General features: G+C 46.4%; 1 protein-coding gene and 1 non-coding gene across 5 annotated transcripts; both read right to left on the bottom strand.

The window, feature by feature from the left end:
- Positions 1 to 4,254: 4,254 nt before the first annotated feature.
- Positions 4,255 to 4,785, bottom strand: LOC109731751 (SKP1-like protein 1). 4 transcript variants are annotated; one of them, XM_040388573.3, is made up of 2 exons: positions 4,561 to 4,785; positions 4,255 to 4,494 (listed from the first exon to the last, which is right to left on the bottom strand). In XM_040388573.3, the coding sequence occupies exons 1-2, from the start codon at positions 4,780 to 4,782 to the stop codon at positions 4,255 to 4,257; spliced, it is 462 nt and encodes a 153-aa protein (XP_040244507.1). In that variant the 5' UTR covers positions 4,783 to 4,785. The 4 variants fall into 4 exon arrangements, with proteins under 4 accessions (XP_040244507.1, XP_040244506.1, XP_040244505.1 ...); XM_040388572.3 differs by having other exon boundaries at positions 4,549 to 4,785; XM_040388571.3 differs by having other exon boundaries at positions 4,543 to 4,785.
- Positions 4,786 to 10,642: 5,857 nt separating this feature from the next.
- LOC120965705 (small nucleolar RNA Z247) lies at positions 10,643 to 10,781 on the bottom strand. Its single transcript, XR_005758732.1, has one exon. It is a non-coding gene; the product is annotated as a small nucleolar RNA Z247 (small nucleolar RNA).
- Between the last annotated feature and the right edge of the window lie 7,704 nt (positions 10,782 to 18,485).

Raw genomic sequence — 18,485 nt, forward strand, 5'->3', positions numbered from 1 at the left:
TCGTCACCACGCCGTCGTGCTGACGAAACTCTCCCTCAACACTTGGCTGGATTGGCGTTCGAGGGACGTCATCGAGCTGAACGTGTGCTGAACTCGGAGGTGCCGTGCGTTCGGTACTTGATCGGTCGGATCGTGAAGACGTACGACTACATCAACCGTGTTGTGCTAACGCGTCCACTTTCGGTCTACGAGGGTACATGGACAACACTCTCCCCTCTCGTTGCTATGCATCACCATGATCCTGTGTGTGCGTAGGAGAATTTTTGAAATTACTACGTTCCCCAACATCATCAACTTAGTAAGATCGTCACAAACTGATACAGGTAAGCGGAAAGCACTCATAATATATGTAGGGATTGCCTATGCCACTAATTTAATTAATATTTACTTATTACCAGAGGACAAAAACTGCTCACTCCAATCAACTAGTCTCTTCTTTAATCTTTCTTGAGTAGTTTCAAACCTTCCCTTATGCATTCTCTCTTCCGGAACAAGTAATCCTAAATATTTGGGTTCAAAAGCTTCACTTGTTATCTCCAGAATACGATTAACCTGCACCGACACCATCTCATTGCAATTACTAGAAAAGGATGGAACATTTTGAGGGGTTTATGAGTTGTCCCGTAGGTCATGCGTAAGTGCTCAAAAAACCTTTTACAATAGCTGCTTGCTGCCCAGAGGCATGAAAGAACAACAATGAATCATCGGTGAATAACAGGTGAGAGATCATAGGTGCCCGCCGACACACTTTCACTCCTTCCAGCAGCCCCTCCTCCGAAATAGCCTTGTTGATTAACAAAGACAAAGCATCAGCAACAAAGAGGAAAAGAAACGGAGACAAGGGATCACCTTGTCGGAGGCCGCGGGAGGGGATGAAGGGCTCCAATAATTTTCCATTCAGCTTCACCGAATAGTTTACCGACGTGACATACGCCATAATCCAAGAAATCTGCCGCTGTGAGAATCCCCATTACTAAGAGCCTTCTCCAGAAAAACTCAGTCCACCCGATCGTAGGCCTTTGATAGGTCTAGTTTTTATGCGCAACAAGCCGGTGAACTGGCTCCAACCTCCTGGATGAAATCCAAGCATTCAAATGCTATGATAGAATTATCTGTAATGAGCCTCCCTGGAATAAATACACTCCGGTTTTCCGAAATAAGTTCGGACAGAATAGGGCGTAGTCGGTTAACCAAGCGTTTTGAAATGATCTTATAAATCACATTACACAGACTAATCAGTCTAAAATCATTTAGTTCCTTTGGGAATTAAACTTTAGGGATCAAGACGATGGCCGTGTCATTAACACCATTAGGCATCACTCTAGTAACAAAAAACTCCATTACTTCCGCAACAATTTCCTGTTTCAATATCGACCAATTACGCTGATAAAAGCGCGCTGGAAATCCATCTATTCCGGGGGCTTTTAATGCCCTATCTGAAAAAGCGCGTCTGAAATCTCCTTCTCTGAGAACGGGACGCGTAATACATTGTTCATCTCATCCATCACTTTTTCCTCAATACATTCGATGACCTCATCAGGAGAGAGAGTTGGGTCTTTCATGTATACTTCCTGGAAGTATGACCGCGTCATCAGTTTCATCTCCGAGGGTGCAGTACACCAAGTGTCGTCCAGTTTACTTTTTGGATACACTTGTTTCTTATGCATTCATTATAATTGAAAAAATGAACTCAAAATAATCAATAATGTATGATTTTCTTTCCTTTAGTTTATTACTATTGCAGTTCTACTTCTTATAGTACACTAAAGTTTCTTGTACTTTTTGGGTGGGCTAAAGTTGTATTTACAAATTGATTTACTCTTTGGATTGGTTCCCCTCTTTATTCTTTTTTTCTGGGGGGAAACCTTCGATCCTCTCTTTTCTTTTCCGGGTGCACCCCTCTTTCTTCTTCTTCTTTTTTTGTTGGGGGGGGAGGGGGGGGGGGGGGGGGGGGGCCTTTCATCTATTCATCAACTTTGGAGGTGTGTTAGCATCCTCACAAGTGGCAGATAACTGAGCTACATGAGATAACAACTCCATGGACTGCCACTCGCTCCGCGATCCTCGCCTATGGCGACAGATCATATAGGTCAACGTTTCCTTACTTCCTTAGATGATTCGTCGTCCGAACATGACCGCCCAACAACTTAATGGCCAAATTAACGGCGACATCTAACCTTACACCCGAGCCTGAGTGAAGGACCACCAAGACTGCTGGCAATGGTCGCAACGACTATGTTAGGCCACCGCCTCAACCAGTTGGGCTCCCTGGATGGAGGATGTCGTGGGTGGCACCGTACGGACGAGGAGCGTCCAATACGGTGGACTTACACTTCTGCCATGGAATAAGGTAGTGGCTCCTATGATCTTGTCAGGAAATTGACGGCGCTGGGAGCGGCTGCATCTATTGGAGATGGCACTCCTTAATGGTGTCCATGAGCATTGATGGCAGGTGCTATGGTGCCAATCTGGCCACCCCCGCAAAGCTCTTGCTGGACCCAGCCCCGTTTGGATTGCCAGCGTCACTGATAACTCCACCTTCACAACCTCTAGCAGGTGCATGTACCTGGCCAAACGCCCCCAAAGCACCACGGGAACGGAACCCGCCGCCGCTATCAGCCGTGCGGGCAAGCCCGGCGGCGTCGACGGGAAGGCACACAGGATGGCTGCGAGAAAAGTGGATTGAGTGGCCGCCCGAGTCGCTCACGTGGACGACTGGTAACTTATATAGACTGACTGCATAAGTAAAAAAAATTAAAATTGCAAATAGGGAAAAACAAAACTACGGACTGAAGGCAGGAGGAAATGACATAGTTAAAGACTAAAAGAATATGACTGAAAAGTGAACAAAGAAGAATTAATAAGAAAACTAAACAGTAATGAGTCCAATGTAGCATGCATGCACGTAAAACCTAATGCTTGGATTAAAAGACCGAAGGAAAAAATTAACTAAAGAAAAAGACTGAAGACCTCTGATAAAAATAAATTACAAAGATGGACTGAAGAAGAATAACTAATGAACTGAACAATGACTGATTAACAAAATAAGGACTAAACACAGCAGAAAAGAAAACCTGAGGAATGAAGGACCAAACTGAAAATGGAAACTAAAATTGAAATTACTGAACTTTCTGAAAGCAATGGCACTGAACAATGAAAAAACTGAGATAATCAATTCTTTTTTGCCCTACTATAAAGAAGAAAGAACATTGAATAGAAACTTAGGGAGCCTGAACAAAAAACTGAAGAAAGAACACTTATTACTCGAGAAGAATAAAAGTACTGAGGAATAAGGTCAAACTTAAACATAAAACTTAGGGCGCCCAGAGACTTAAGAAAAAGAAACTAAGAGAGGGCTTGGTGTGTTTAGTTCTGCCAATTAAAATTAGTATGACCCAAAAAAGGTGCAACCATGGTCCATCAACAAACACTTACATGTGAAACTGAACAATCATACAGAGATGTGGCTCCAATGTGAAGGACTGCAGATGAGAAACAAGCCTGTATTATTCAGAAAAATCGAACCAAACATGTCCACAATCAATCACTCCTCCAAAGGATGTCCTTGACCAAACTTGTCACCATGTAATATCCACACTATACGTCCACTCCAACTCATGGGCATAGGTGTTCTTGGGCAGGATTTCTACCGCGGAGCGAAAACATTGGGGGGAATCGATGGCCCTCGCTCGCGAGGGGGGTGAGCAGGGATGGGACAACGTTCCCGGTGACGCTGAGCGCGGACGTCGGGGGGAGAAGGTCGTCATACCTGTCTTGCTAGGCGCTAGCAAAAACGACAAAGTGACACAAGATCTTGGGGACCTGGTCGGCGTCAAGACTAACTAGCGGAGACCTATAACCCGAAACAAAACAACAAACACGCGCCCGCTCCGCGCGATGGACAAATGCTGCTGGTGCATGTTGAGTACAAATCTTTAGCAAACCTGTAGATATAAAATCAGAAACAATATGGCTATTTCAAGATAGCCAAAAATATCTCAAATCACACGCATAAATCATAGCTAAGGATGATGTTACGAAGCAAAACGTCCACTTGACAATTAATAGTAATTCAGTTTCACAGGTAATGACCACTGGCCACGATAGGTTTCTTCTTGCAGGAATACACGATGTTTTGACTCTAGAATAATTACGACCACTAGCACTAGGACGACATAGAAAAGGCAGCGCTGATACATAGACATACGATGATACGAAGTCTAAAAAAAACACGAATACTAAGCATTCTCTTTTCTACTCAAAAGCCCACTGGTTCTCCCTGCGGATCTCCGCCTCCTCCTCGGGTGTGAAGTCATTCTTGATGTTAAAAGTCTTGCGGATCTCCTCCGGAGTCTTTCCCTTGATCATGTCTGCAACTGTCTGGCAAGTAAGGTCGAGCAATTCCTTGATGTTGAGGTAGTTTGCAGCCAGGATGAGGTCGAAGAGGGTGGCCTGGTCGACCTTGACGAACTCGGCATCAAAGCTCTTGAGGTCCTCGGCAGGGGCGGCGGCTGCAGTAGAGGTGGAGGAGCTGGCGTCGGCGGCGGCGCCGGAGTCGGCCGGTTTGGGGCTGGCCTGGACGTGCTTCTTGCAGTACTCGATGACCTTGGAGAGGATCTTGGAGTCGACGTTGGGGAGCGGGATGCCGTTGTCGGCGCAGTCGTCCTCGATCATGTGGCGGATGGTCTGCGACTCCATGGCGACCGCCTCCTCGACCTGAAATTCCTCACCGTCCGAGCTCTTGAGCGTGATCATCTTCTTCTCGCCTTCCTCGGCCGCCATCGGTCGGAGGATTGGGAGGCGAAACGAAACCCTAGCAACAAGACGCGGCGGCGGAGGAGCGAACAAAAGACACAGGGGCTTCTTTGCGTGCGTGGGCTAGGGCGTGGGGAACCAGGGATATTTATTGGGGCCGTGGAGACGGTGCCTACGGTGGACTCGGGGAGATATCTATCGTAATCGTGTCGTATTCATCGCGGATCTAGACTCGGGTTTGAATCCATCACGGCGTCATGTCCCTAAGAAACGTGTCTATACTAGTCCTATACAAAGCACAGCGCCGTGGGTTCGTCTTGAGGCGAGGGTATTATGGCACGTACAATGATTGGTAAGCCGATCTTCAACTTTTATTTTTCTTGAAGATGAAGTCTGGTACTATCTAAAACTGGACTAAATGTTTACCCTGCTGCGCAATGCCGAGAGATACCGGTAACATGATCTCACCGCTACACAGATACATGACCTTAGAATAAGGTGATCCGGGTGGTTTTGGGGACAACAAAGGAGGAGCGACTCACGACGATGGTGCTTTCCCGGTCGAGATCATGTAGTGGGCCATGATGGAGATGGAGTCGACTAATATAAACCAGATCAGTGTGGGCGTGCTGGATGGCCTATCAGTCACACGCACAAGCCCGGATGCAGAAGATGCGGCGGCGGTGGTGATGGCATTGCCGGTGTCAGGAAGCTAGGCGACGGTGGTCGCGCTGACGACGACGAGGGGATAGAGGTACTTAGGAGGAGGGTGACCAGAGCGAGGATTACACAGCTTCCTCGTCGCTCTCCTCGGTTTCTAGATTGAACTTCCCAATTCTCGTCAAGATCATATCAGCATAGAGAAAAATGAAAGATCCTTATCAATGCTTTCTGTTCATAAGTTGAAATAGAGAGAGGGAGAAATATATCACATAATCAGTTTTAGTGTTATCCTAAGTTTTAACATTAGGTCAAAAGGTGAGTATAATTCTATTACCCTTATATTTACATTTTTTTGTGAGTTACATACTAAATTTGTATGAAAATAGATGATATTCTCCCTAACTTGTAATTCTAAATTTTATATATGAATAATTTTTTTTATCAAATAAAGTTTTGTGACTTCGTTAATTTGCAAGCTTTACGTCATACGTAGACAATATTTGAGTACATATTTCGTGATGTACGCATATATGCATACACGTGGAAGATTTTTAAAATACAGATCATGCACCATTGCTTAAGGTTGCACCCTAAATAGTATTTTAAAAATGGTTAACATGTAAATAATATCATATTTAGATTCTATATATTTTTCTAATCAAATTTTACATGTATGAAATGTTAAAATTGAAGTTAGGATTTTTAAAGATATGGATATTTTTAAAAACATTTGATGTGGACTGTAGGTTGATTAACCCAAATACCAAGGGGTATTTTGCAAACATTGAAGCATCACTTAAATATGGAATGTGGACTGATTTCATGAATGGCGGGGTGTTTTCTGCAAATCACACAAAACATTTTTTACTCACTTAAATATGGGCCGTGGGTTGATTTCATGAAAGAATGTGTGTGTGTGTGGGGGGGGGGGGGGTCTGCAAATCATGCAAAACGTTTTTCTACTCACTTAAATATGGACTGTGGGTTGATTTCTTGAAATAGCAAGGGGTTTCTGCAAAACTGCACGACGGATAGGCAGAAGCATGGATCTCTTTATTAGTACGGATTGATTTGTCTTCCTCTTGAAAGATGGCTTGAAGCGTATGCCTAGCAGGGACGCGTTACGTGTTATATATAGCCATAGGCTAGGGTTTACAGGATTCGGTAGTTGGTTAGGCTTGATCCTCAAGTTAGCTATCCTACAAGATAAGGATCGAAGCTTGAACCTAACTACCAGATTACAATGTTGAACACGCACGCAACTCCAAGAGTATATACGGTTTTATATACACAACCGTATATACATACAATATATTCTAACACGCCCCCTCAATCATAACTTCACCAAGTTGAGATTGTTCTTGAACTCTTCTAACTTGCGCCATGATAAGGCTTTAGTGAAACCATCTACAACTTGATCATTAGTGGGAATGAATCGAATATCAAGAAGCTTCTTAGCTACCCTTTCTCGCACAAAGTGATAATCTACCTCGATGTGTTTTGTTCTAGCATGAAACACTGGATTTGCTGATAGATATGTGGCACCAATGTTATCACACCACAACCGTGCAACAGGAGAGTGATTAACACGAAGCTCATTCAACAAGGTTTGAACCCATATCAACTCTGCCGTGGCATTAGCCAAAGCTTTGTACTCAGCTTCTGTACTTGATCTTGACACAGTAGCTTGTTTCCGTGCACTCCATGATATAAGATTTGGTCCAAGAAAACAGCAAAGCCCCCTGTTGATCTTCTATCATCAGGGCAACCGGCCCAATCAGCATCAGAGAATGCACTCAGCAAAGTTGACATTGACCTTGTGACTTTCAACCCTGTACTCATAGTACCTCTTAAATATCTCAAGATTCTTTTCACTGCTGTCCAATGTGCAAAGGTGGGAGCATGCAAGAACTGACATACTTTATTGATAGGAAAAGATATATCAGGTCTTGTAAGTGCTAGATATTACAAAGCACCTACAACACTTCTATAATTTGTAGAATCTTCAGCACTTAAAGGCTCTCCTTCTTCCTTAGATAACTTTTCAGAAGTTGAGAGAGGCATATTTGACACTTTGCAATTCATCATACCTGCTCGTTTTAGTACATCTGACACATACTTTTCTTGACGCAAGACTATGCCATCTTTAACCCTTTTTACTTCTATTCCCAAGAAGTAGTGCAAATCACCAAGATCTTTAAGAGCAAAGTCTCTCCTTAGATCTTCAAGCAATGCTTTGGTTGCATCCTGCGATGAGCTTGCAACAATAATATCATCAACATATACTAGCATGAAAATGGTGATTTTTCCTTTTCTGTAGAAGAACAGTGATGTGTCAGCTTTGGATGGCTGAAAACCAAGTCTTTCGAGTTTCACACTCAGCCTAGAGTACCATGCTCTAGGTGCTTGTTTCAAACCATATAAAGCCTTATCAAGCTTGCATACATAATGATACTTGTCCTTTACCTCATACCCAGGTGGTTGTCTCATATACACTTCTTCCTCTAGAACGCCATGAAGAAACGCATTCTGCACATCCAATTGATGAAGACTCCAATTGTTTGATACTGCAATGGACAGAACAAGTCTAACAGTAGCTGCTTTCACAACAGGGCTAAAGGTATCTTCATAATTTATACCATATCTTTGTTTAAACCCCTTTGCAACTAGTCTAGCCTTGTATCTGTCTATTTCTCCATTTGCCTTTCTTTTAATTCTATAGACCCACTTGCAATCAATTAAGTTTCTCCCCTTTGCTGGAGGAACTAGATGCCATGTTCTATTTTTTATGAGAGCATTATATTCCTCATTCATTGCATTTTTCCAATTTTTATTTTCCAATGCCTCTACCAAAGTATTTGGTCTCCTGTGACAGCAAGACCAGCAAAACGACGCCCTTTGTCATACCTGACCGTACCGTCCGTACGTACTTTTGGTTTTAAAATACCATGCTGAGATCTTGTTCTTGGTGGCGACGCAGAAATCATCGCAGAAGGCGACTGCACAGAGGATCCGGAGCCCTGCACAGCGGATCCAGAACCTGACCCAGCCGCACCAGATCCAACACGGATCCTGTCGCCATCGCCAGCGTCCGCACCTGGGCCGGCAGCCGCAGATCCGAGGCGGATGTTGTCGCCCGCCTGCGACGCGCCTGATTGGCCCGCGTCACCATGCGGAGGGGACCGCACCACTTGGCGGGTGGAGAGCGGCGCCTCGCTGCTTGTGGGTCCACCTGACCCTGAGTGCGCGACAGCGCCTGTGCCCACAGGCCCGCAAGGGGACACGCGTCGTGGCGACGCTGGATCGCCCGCTCCCGAGGCTGATGCGGTGCGAATCCTCCCGCCGTCCGGCGCGGCAGGCGAGGGAGGATCTTCCCCGGGATCGCCGCTGGCTGGATCCGGCGCAGCACCTGAATCTGCATCGTGTTCCACACCTGTCTGCTGCATAAAATCATAGCCAAAAACAGAATTTCCACCAAAATTTACAGCAGGATTTTTATGAAGATTAACCGAAAGATCAGCTGTCTGTTCGCCCCCATGATCAAGAGGTTCAGATGGAGCAGTTTCTGCAAGAAGAAGAACTTCGGAACGAAGAGGAACGCCGGCATTTGGATTTAGTGAGGCAAATGGAAAATTTGTTTCGTCAAAGATAACATCTCGAGAGATATAGACACGTCCTTCTTTGACATCGAGACACTTGAACCCTTTATGGAGATTGCTATAGCCAAGAAAAACACATTGTTTTGAACGGAACTCAAGCTTCTTAGCATGAAAGGGTCGGAGATTTGGCCAGCACGCACAACCAAAGGTGCGTAGGGCATGGTAGTTGGGTTTTTCATGAAACAATTTTTCCAAGGGAGTGTCAAGATTAATCACTTTTCTAGGAGTATGATTGATAAGATAAGTGGCAGCTAGAAAGGCCTCGTCCCAAAATTTTAAGGGCATGGAAGCATGAGCTAAAAGTGAGAGACCCACATCCACAATATGCCTATGTTTTCTCTCGGCTGACCCATTCTGTTGATGGGCATGTGGGCATGATACGTGATGTGTGATCCCTACTTGACGAAAGAAGGAGTTGAGGCACTCATACTCACCGCCCCAATCCGTTTGCATGGTGATAATCTTGCGATCAAAAAGTCGTTCAACTAGTGCTTGAAACTCATGAAACACTTTGAAAACTTCTGATCTATGTTTGAGGATATATATCCATGTGAATTTGCTGAAATCATCGATGAAACTCACATAATAATTTTTCTTATTAATTGAATCTCGAGCAGGCCCCCATACATCAGAGAAAACTAGCTCTAAAGGAGCTTTTGAAATACTACTAGAATTTGGGTAGGGAAGTTGATGGCTCTTGCCTTGTTGGCAAGCATCACACACTCCCTCTTTATTCAACTCTTTGCTAGAAAAGGAAATTTGATTGTGTCTAAGAACATGTTGAACTATTGCCAAAGATGGATGTCCTAAACGATCGTGCCACCTTGACGGAGATATCTTGGTGGCGCCAAGTGCATGTCTGCCCGAGCTTATGGGAGCTGATGATAGGGGATAGAGCACGTTTCTACACCTGCCGTGGAGGAGGGTTTTCCTCGTTGCCTTGTCCTTGACAACGAAAAAATGAGGATGAGTTTCAAGAAACACATGATTGTCATTGGCTAGACGATGAGCAGAGATCAAGTTTTTAGTGGCTTTGGGCACATGCAGAATATTTTTGAGATGAAGATTACGAGTAGGGGTACGAACATATGCATGACCTATATGGGAAATCTTCATACCTGCGCCGTTTGGCACGTTTACTTGATCGTGCCCATTGTACTTGTCACGAACGGTGAGCTTGTCGAGCTCGCTGGTAATGTGGTCTGTTGCACCTGAGTCCACATACCAGTTTGTGTCCACCCCGTAGGAGGAGTTGGTGTTGACGGCTGCTGCAGTTTTCTCCTTGTTGAAGGAGACATCAAAGCGACGGTAGCACTCCATGGCCGTGTGATTTGGCTTGGTGCAGATTTGGCAGAAGACCTCAGGCAGATCGTTGCGGCCTCCTCCATTGCCGCGGCCGCCGTCGCGACCACGACCGCCGCCGCCATTGCCACGGCCGCCTCCATTGCGGCCACCGTTGCCACCGCGGCCACCACCACGGTTGGATCCACCGCGTCCGCCGCGAGACACGGCGTTGGCAGAGGAGTGGGAGGACTGCCCTCCGCCTTCAAACATGGCCGGTCTGCTTTCAAAGCTGATCAGCTGCGAGTAAAGCTCGCTCACCTTGATTTGCTGAGTACGAGCGCAGATCGTGGAGATGAAGGACACGTAGTCGTAGTCGAGTCCCGCCAGGATGTAGGACACCATGTCGTCGTCGGTGAGCGGCTTGCCCACCGATGCCATCTCATCACCGAGCGCCTTCATGCGCCCGATGTACTCGGACATCGTCGAGTTGCCCTTCTTGGTGGTGGAGAGGGCGATTCTAGTGTTGACGACGTGCGCCTGAGTTTGGGAGATGAAGATCTCCCTGATGGTGGCCCATGCTTCGGCCGCCGTGTCACAGTGTGCAACCTGAACCATGACAGGAGCTGAGATGGAGTTGAAGATAAAACTCAGCACCTGAGAATCTCGAGCCTTGTCGATGTCGCATGCAGGGTTGGGCACGTCCGTGGGCTTGCCGTCCTTGTCGTGGAGCTTCTGCTCCGGCTGCTCCCGATCTGGATCGAGGTAGGAGACGAGCTGCGCCCCACGGATGGCTGCCATGGCTTGCGCGCGCCATACCAGAAAGTTGGAGCGATGGAGTCAGTCGGCTATGGGGATGAGGGCAGGCGCGGCGACAGCGGAGCTTGAGGAGGCTATGGCTACGAGAGATGTGCTTTAGAGGGGATAGGCTCTGAATACCATGAAAGATGGCTTGAAGCGTATGCCTAGCAGGGACGCGTTATGTGTTATATATAGCCATAGGCTAGGGTTTACATGATTCGGTAGTTGGTTAGGCTTGATCCTCAAGTTAGCTATCCTACAAGATAAGGATCGAAGCTTGAACCTAACTACCAGATTACAATGTTGAACACGCACGCAACTCCAAGAGTATATACGGTTTTATATACACAACTGTATATACATACAATATATTCTAACACCTCTGATACTATGGATAATGTTATTCCAGTAATTAAAAATTACAATCATAGCAATAGTTATGTTCTATCCTCGCATGAGTGATCGTCTGGTTCTGATATTTTGGATGATGTTATTTCAGTAATTAGAAATTATGATAATGTGATTTTTGATTATGATATGAATGTTACTGACGGAGAATTAGTTAAAGAGGCTATGGGCATGGGAAAATTTCCAGCTATCCATGTCAACTAAGCGCCGGGTATGCTTGATTTTGGGTTTATTATCTGGATTGTATGATAGTTGAGATGGGAATCTTGAGCGGGACTGAAATAGAGAACATGGGTGTAGGCTTTTGCCTCTCTTTTTTAGAAGAACAACGCGTCGGGTGTAGTCTTTTGCCTTTGAAACCTTCTGTGTTAGGTTGTTGGCCTGTTAGACTGGATGTTTTTTTATGTAGGAGGCCCAAGGCCTCTGTTTGGACAAGCACATCATGAGAGTACGCCTTCTGATGCCTTTAGATGTGTGTTGTTTGAAACAGAAATTAGAAATTAATGTGTCATGATTAATTGTTTCATATTACTTGTCATGTTTCACTGATGAAGGTATATGGTACTCATTAGGAATATAGGAAAACTATTTGTAGTTAGTACGGTATGCACGTTTCGTATTTTGACTGAATTACCAACACATACACAAACGTATCTTGAGTATGTGTATATTTTATTGGATAAATACCCGAGTATGTGTATATTTTGATTAGGTATAACACCCACACATAAATATTTTCATTAGGTATAATACCAAACAACTACATACATGAAATATATATGGATATGCAAAATTGAAAGTACTCAATATATTTTTAGGTGTGCGCATACTCACTGTATTTTTTTATAACTACAAACCCTGATGTGAAATGCATAAGTAAATACGCCAAAAATATGTAGGTATTATATCTGCTTATTTTTTAAGTACATAGTTGCAAATAATTGGGTATGATACCCAACAATTGGTATCGCAGTCTAATAATATGTACCCAACACGTAAATATTTTCATTAGGTATAACACCACCCACAAAAATATTTATTAGGTATAATACCCACCAACTGGTATATTATCATTAGGTATATTCGGGAATATTATCATTAGGTATAATACCACGGGTATGTGTATATTTTTCATTACAAAAATACATTAGGTATGTGTACATTTTCAATACGTATAATACCAACACCAACATGTGCATATTTTGATTAGATAGAATACCCATCAATTGGCATCGCGGTCTAACAATATGTACACATGGGTGTCAAGTATGTATGTACCAACAAATGTTTTTATTATGTAAAAATAAATTGCAAACACGTACATGTATGTGTCTTAGATTCAAGTAGACAAAAATGGTACGAAATTCAATGAAACAAATGCTATTTAATTTATTGTGAATTATATGGACCATGCTAGTGGGAGAAAGCAAAAAATAGGAAGGTGTGAACTAACCTGTGGTTGGATGGTTAGAGGGACAGTGGTATCCCTAGCCCACCAGGGTTCATGTCCGGGTGCTCACATTATTCCTTGATTTATTCCGGATTTCCAGCGATGCGCTTTCAGTGGGAGCTGACGTTCCCATCGACGACGAGGTGCCTACGGTGACTTTGTAAATCTCAAGATGATATGCCAGCTTAGTCTCTTGAAGGTGCTCATAGGGGTAGGGTGTGCGTGTGTGCGTTCATATGGGTGAGTGTATGCACGTATGTATGAGCGCTTGCGTCCGTGTTGTGTTCAGAAAAAATAGGAAGGTGACCAGATGGGTGACGAATCTAATTTATTTCAATTTGGATGCGTGGAAAGTGTCGCCGTAGAGAGAGTGCAAGTAAACTAGGAAAAAGAATCAAACACTTAATGCTATCTCATATATGGATAGTCTTGCATGGAATAAATTAGGAAACAAATCAACAATGATGCACGTCACTTACATCCAAATGCATTAACGGAATGACCCTAACAAGATGCCTAGGCACCTAGGTGCCTATATAGATGTGTTGATCCCCTCTTTGGAAGGGATGAGTTTGGACTTTTGTGATATGCCTGCCGAAAAGGAAGGAGAGATAGTTAGTCTGAAAGGAAAGGGGCAAGGTAGATTTAATTGAGGAGAATGTTCGGTAATCTCTTAAGTTACTAAGCTCCCTAGGAATGAAGTCTCCTGGTGTATCGAGCTACTTTTTGCAATCATCGCCCCACATATTAGGGAGGGCCTATTCGCACATGAACGTAGCATTCTTATGGTAGATAAATAATTAAATTTGAACATTTATATTCATGAATATTTCTAGAATTTGGAGCTTCTTTTGGAATCCGTTAATATTTTAGAAATTTATGAACATTTTAACAATCTGAGAACATTTTTGAATTTTCGAAAACATTTTTGAAATTCACATTTTCTAATTGGTGAATATTTTCTAAATTTATGAATATTTTTCAAATTCATGAACATTTTCTTCAAATCCATAAACATTTTTACAAAAAAAATTAATTCATGAACCTTTTTTTGACATATTTTGGCACATTCTCTCTACCTTTTTTCAGTGTTCCTTCATCTTATTTTTTCCCTTCACTTCTTCAATGAGCCTAGGCCCAATAGGGCAACTAGCCAGCCAACCGAAGTGAGCATCCTAGGGCACGCGCATTTGGTCCTCCTTAGACGTGTTGCGCACGGAATAGGACCTCGTCTGCATCTGGCTTATTTCGTTGCCACGGAGGGAAGAACTGGTTTTTTGCTTCATGTGTTTGTGAGGGGTGGCTCCACCTTGCTGGTTCTGCATCGAGTGGTCTGGCGCTTTCTCCGTCTTCCCTGCCGGGCTCCCCAGATGGTGGATCCGCAGTAGAAGACCGACGGCGTGCTAGCGCTAGGAAAGAGCTAGAACCGGATGGCAAGTTAAGGGTGTGAGGCGACCAGTTTTGAAGTTGGAGGTTGAATGAGTGTCAAGTTGAGGAGAGGAATTTTTGGTCTATGGGGACATATACATCTTATATGAAAAAAAAATTAGTAATCCAATAAAAAGTCAAAAAATCTGAAAATATTTTTTGAAATAAACTTGACCTTACATTGTACTTGTAAGAAAAAATTCACAAAAAGAAAATCCCCCTTTGACTTCTTTTCAAAAAAGACAATATTTTGACCAAAATGATGTGAATGGTGACCTATAATAGCAAATAAAATTTGTCTTTTTCGCTGTGAAGTCAACATTGGTTTGTTTTTGTGGAAATTTATATACTAGTGCAAAAGTAAGTCAAGTTTATTCTAAAAAATTCTGAACTATTTTGATTTTTTGATTAATTATTAAAGAAAATCCCTGTATAGGGTGTATATACAACCAGGAACCAAAGGATATTTCCTGGGAAAAGTGTTGTTTTAAGCCGGCTGATAACACGCACGCATAAGCCGTCTCCACAGCCTACCACGTGTCCACGTGAGCGGGCCTACTACCGCGTCTGCTCGCGCCTGCAGGGAGACGGGCACTGGTTCAGGAATCGCACTCCCACGCGCCTCTTACATTTTGTATCTACATGCGTCCGACTTGTTTTTTTCCTGGAGTCACATTTGTTTATCCTTTATGTAGTAAATACAGTACTAGTAGTACTAGTAGTACTAGTAGTAGTAATAATAGCTAGTACTAGGTCATGTGCTCAACGAACACACTGCCGCTCGCCGGAATGGCAGCGCCCGTCGACGAACTCGGTGCTGCGACACAGAAACTCGCCCATGTCCACAGTGCTGCGGTGCAACCTTGAAGGGCGGTGCTGCTGGTGCTGCAAGTCGCCGGCGGCGGAGCTGCAATGGAGCTCTCCGGGTCATCAGAGCTCCGTCGGGGCTGCAATGAAGCGCCGCCGGAGCTGCAATGAGGCGAGCCGGAGCTGCAATGAAGCAAGCTGGAGCTGCAGTGAAGCACCGTTGGGGTCGTTGAAGCTTTCTCGGGGTTGCATTGAAGCACCGCCGGAGATGCATTGGAGCATCGTCGGGGTTACAATGAAGCACCGCCGGGCGCCGCCAGTGCTCCGCGCGGCGTGGTGCTGCCATGGGAGTAGCTGCGTTGAAGCTTATTTTGCTGCAGATGTTACAGGGTGCAGGATGGAAGAACAGAGAGAAAGGAAACGACTTCGTTTGCGGCGATCGAACGGCCACCCTCGGTCAGATCGGACGGCGGGCTAGGCGGATGATTTCTCTAGGAAATCGTCCGGCTTATCTGTAGCATGCCGCAATGCTGCAAACCCTTGTTGCGGAGGTGTATCGTGCCACTCGCGGATGATGTTGAGGACACCAGCAAATTAAAGTGCTTCGCAACATGCTTCGTGTGTGCGAAGGAGTGACAGAGCGCCGACCACAACTTTCGTCGTTCATGCTTTGTTATGAAGGGTTGCTAGAGCTGCAATGGAGCTTCGCGGAGTGTCGCCTGTGCTGTATTGAAGCACCGCCGAGGTCCCCGGGGCTGCAATGGCGGGTCGCCGGGGTCGTTTAAACTTCGCCGTCGATGCAATGGAGCGCCGCCGGGTTATTGCCGCGCTGCCGGAGCTGCAATGGAGCTTCGCCGGTGCGGCATGCCGGATGAGGTATGAGGTCGTCGGGTCACCGGTGCTACGATGTCGAAGCGGCCGATGATGCAATGAAGCCTCGTCGCCGGGCACCAATGCTACAATGAAATCTCCGTCGCCGGCCACCTGCCACCGGCGCTGCAATTAAGCCAGTCGTCGCCGGCGCTAGTTTTTGAAGCAGCTCTTGTCGCTACAGCGGGCAGCTGTCACTTCCTAGTTCCAAGGTTGCATGTTGCTGCATGGCACTACAAGCCGGAGACGCTAGTACGATGAGCACTATTAGGTGAGCATGAAACTATGAGAATGCAAACGCGAAGGGCTCTGAGGCCTGAAAGCAAAAGAACGGAGATTTTTTAATCTAACGGTCATGGTTATATTAAACGAGCTGCTGGGAAGGCGGCTTATCCCTGTGCGGGATAAGTCGGATGATTTGTAGCACTGCCCTATTTCCTGTCAAATTGAGGGCTATAATGTGGACCAAAGGCGACTCGACCGGCGCGCTGTACCCAAAACCCCATCCCCAATCGATCTGAGCAGAACCCCATCCCACGGACCTCCCCGGCGGCGGCACACGATGTGGGCGTGCCGGTCGTTTCTCCGTCGACCCAACCGTCACGACGCAAACCAGAGGACGGCTCATGGCACGAACCATCTGACTGCATCACCACGGAGGCACGTCTCGGACGCCGCCAACAGGGATCCGCATCACCCGGCGGCGGCGGCGGCGGCGACGACGAAGAGGCATCTGTACGTGGTGCTGGATGACCACAAGCACGAGTACGGCATCTACAAGCTGGACGTAGGCGGCGATCTGGACGGCGACCACGATCCTGACTCTGCCCGCCGTCTTCCTGATCCCGCGGTCATCCGCGTGGAGGTGCCAACCGCCGTAGAAGATCTAGCCGCGCGGTTTGCCGCCCTGGGAAGCTGCATCATCACCACCGGCTCCAGCCCAAACACTTACGGCCCAAGGGAAGAGCACTACGGCGTCACCTTGGTCTACGACACCCAGACGGCGGCGCTCTCGGTCGCGTGCAACGTCCCGAAAGGCCTGCGCGACGGCTTTTCGCGAGGCCGTGGCCGCCGGGGGTAGGCTGTACGCGTTCGAGGACGTGACGGAGCTGCACGACGAACTCGGCCCTGCCCGGGAGGCATGCACTGCATGACCACGGACCGCGGCAGCGACGCCGACGAGAGCCGGTGGTGCTGGCTGCCTTTCTCCGGCTCCTCGCGGTGCTTCTGGAGCGCCGACCCTGAGTCGCCCCCCTTCTTCCCCGAGGCGATGGTGGCGCACGCGGAGGCCGGGCGCGCCATCTTCGTGTCCGCGAGCGGGTTTCACGACGACGTCCGGACCTTCTCCTACGACACGACGAGCAGCACGTGGACGCGCTGCCGTTCGTAGGCCGCGCCGGCTATGACGGCGAGCTGGACGCCTGGGTGGGGCTCCACCGCAAGGGCTACGACACGGACGGGCACCTCTGTGTCTGCCGCGTTCCGGTTCCGACGAGCGACCTCGACCGGACCCCGCAACCGCAGTGGAAGGTCGGCGGGGAGAAGGTGCTCCTCGAGCACAAGGACTGGAGGCACGTCGACGCCAAGCTCGTGCACATGGTGGAGCGCGGCGAGCACTGCCTCGTCGAGCGCCTGCGACGCGAGGGGACGGACGAGACGGAGTGCCTGCCCGACGGCGACGAGTGCCTGCTCCGACTGACCACGTTTCAAGTCAAGTACGGCGACGACGGGGAGCTCATCACGACCGCGGACCGTGCGTACGCCCGCTCTTACAAGATGTCGAGGTACCGCGATGATTTCGAGGTTGCGGCGTTCTGGATATGACTTGTTCAAATGGTTGATCAGTCGTTGATTAGTACTAGCAATGTCGTTGAAAAGCTAGTGGAATTGCGAGGTTATACTCTGCACGCCGGCCGCTTTCAGTGTCACGTTCTAGCTGTCCGTAGTTTTCATTTTCAACTGTTAAAAGTTTCGATTTTGATGCAAGCTAGCTCGGACGATGACGTACGGGATGGAGGCCGTGAAGTCCTCCCCCACGCGGCAAACCTGAAGAACAGGCCATGTTCTCTTTTCTATGATACACTTTTAACTTACTCTCGGAAAAAAATAACTAGTCATGTTTAATTTTGTAACATGAGGTTCACACCACAACACCTTATCCACGTGACGGGCGGTTGACTAGTCAAAACCAATCAAACTAACCAGAAAACAGTTTGAGTGAGCCAATGTTAAAAGTTGTCTGGTCTTAAAAGTTTAAGATTATATTTTATGGGAATGGTTAGGGGTGAGTCGACCAAATTTGTTTTTTGGGTTAATCGATTGTTCTGCCATTGGATGGAAAAGCAACAAAAGAAATTGTTCAT

Source organism: Aegilops tauschii, chromosome 5 (assembly GCF_002575655.3).
Source record: "Aegilops tauschii subsp. strangulata cultivar AL8/78 chromosome 5, Aet v6.0, whole genome shotgun sequence".
Classification (NCBI taxonomy): Eukaryota; Viridiplantae; Streptophyta; class Magnoliopsida; order Poales; family Poaceae; genus Aegilops; species Aegilops tauschii.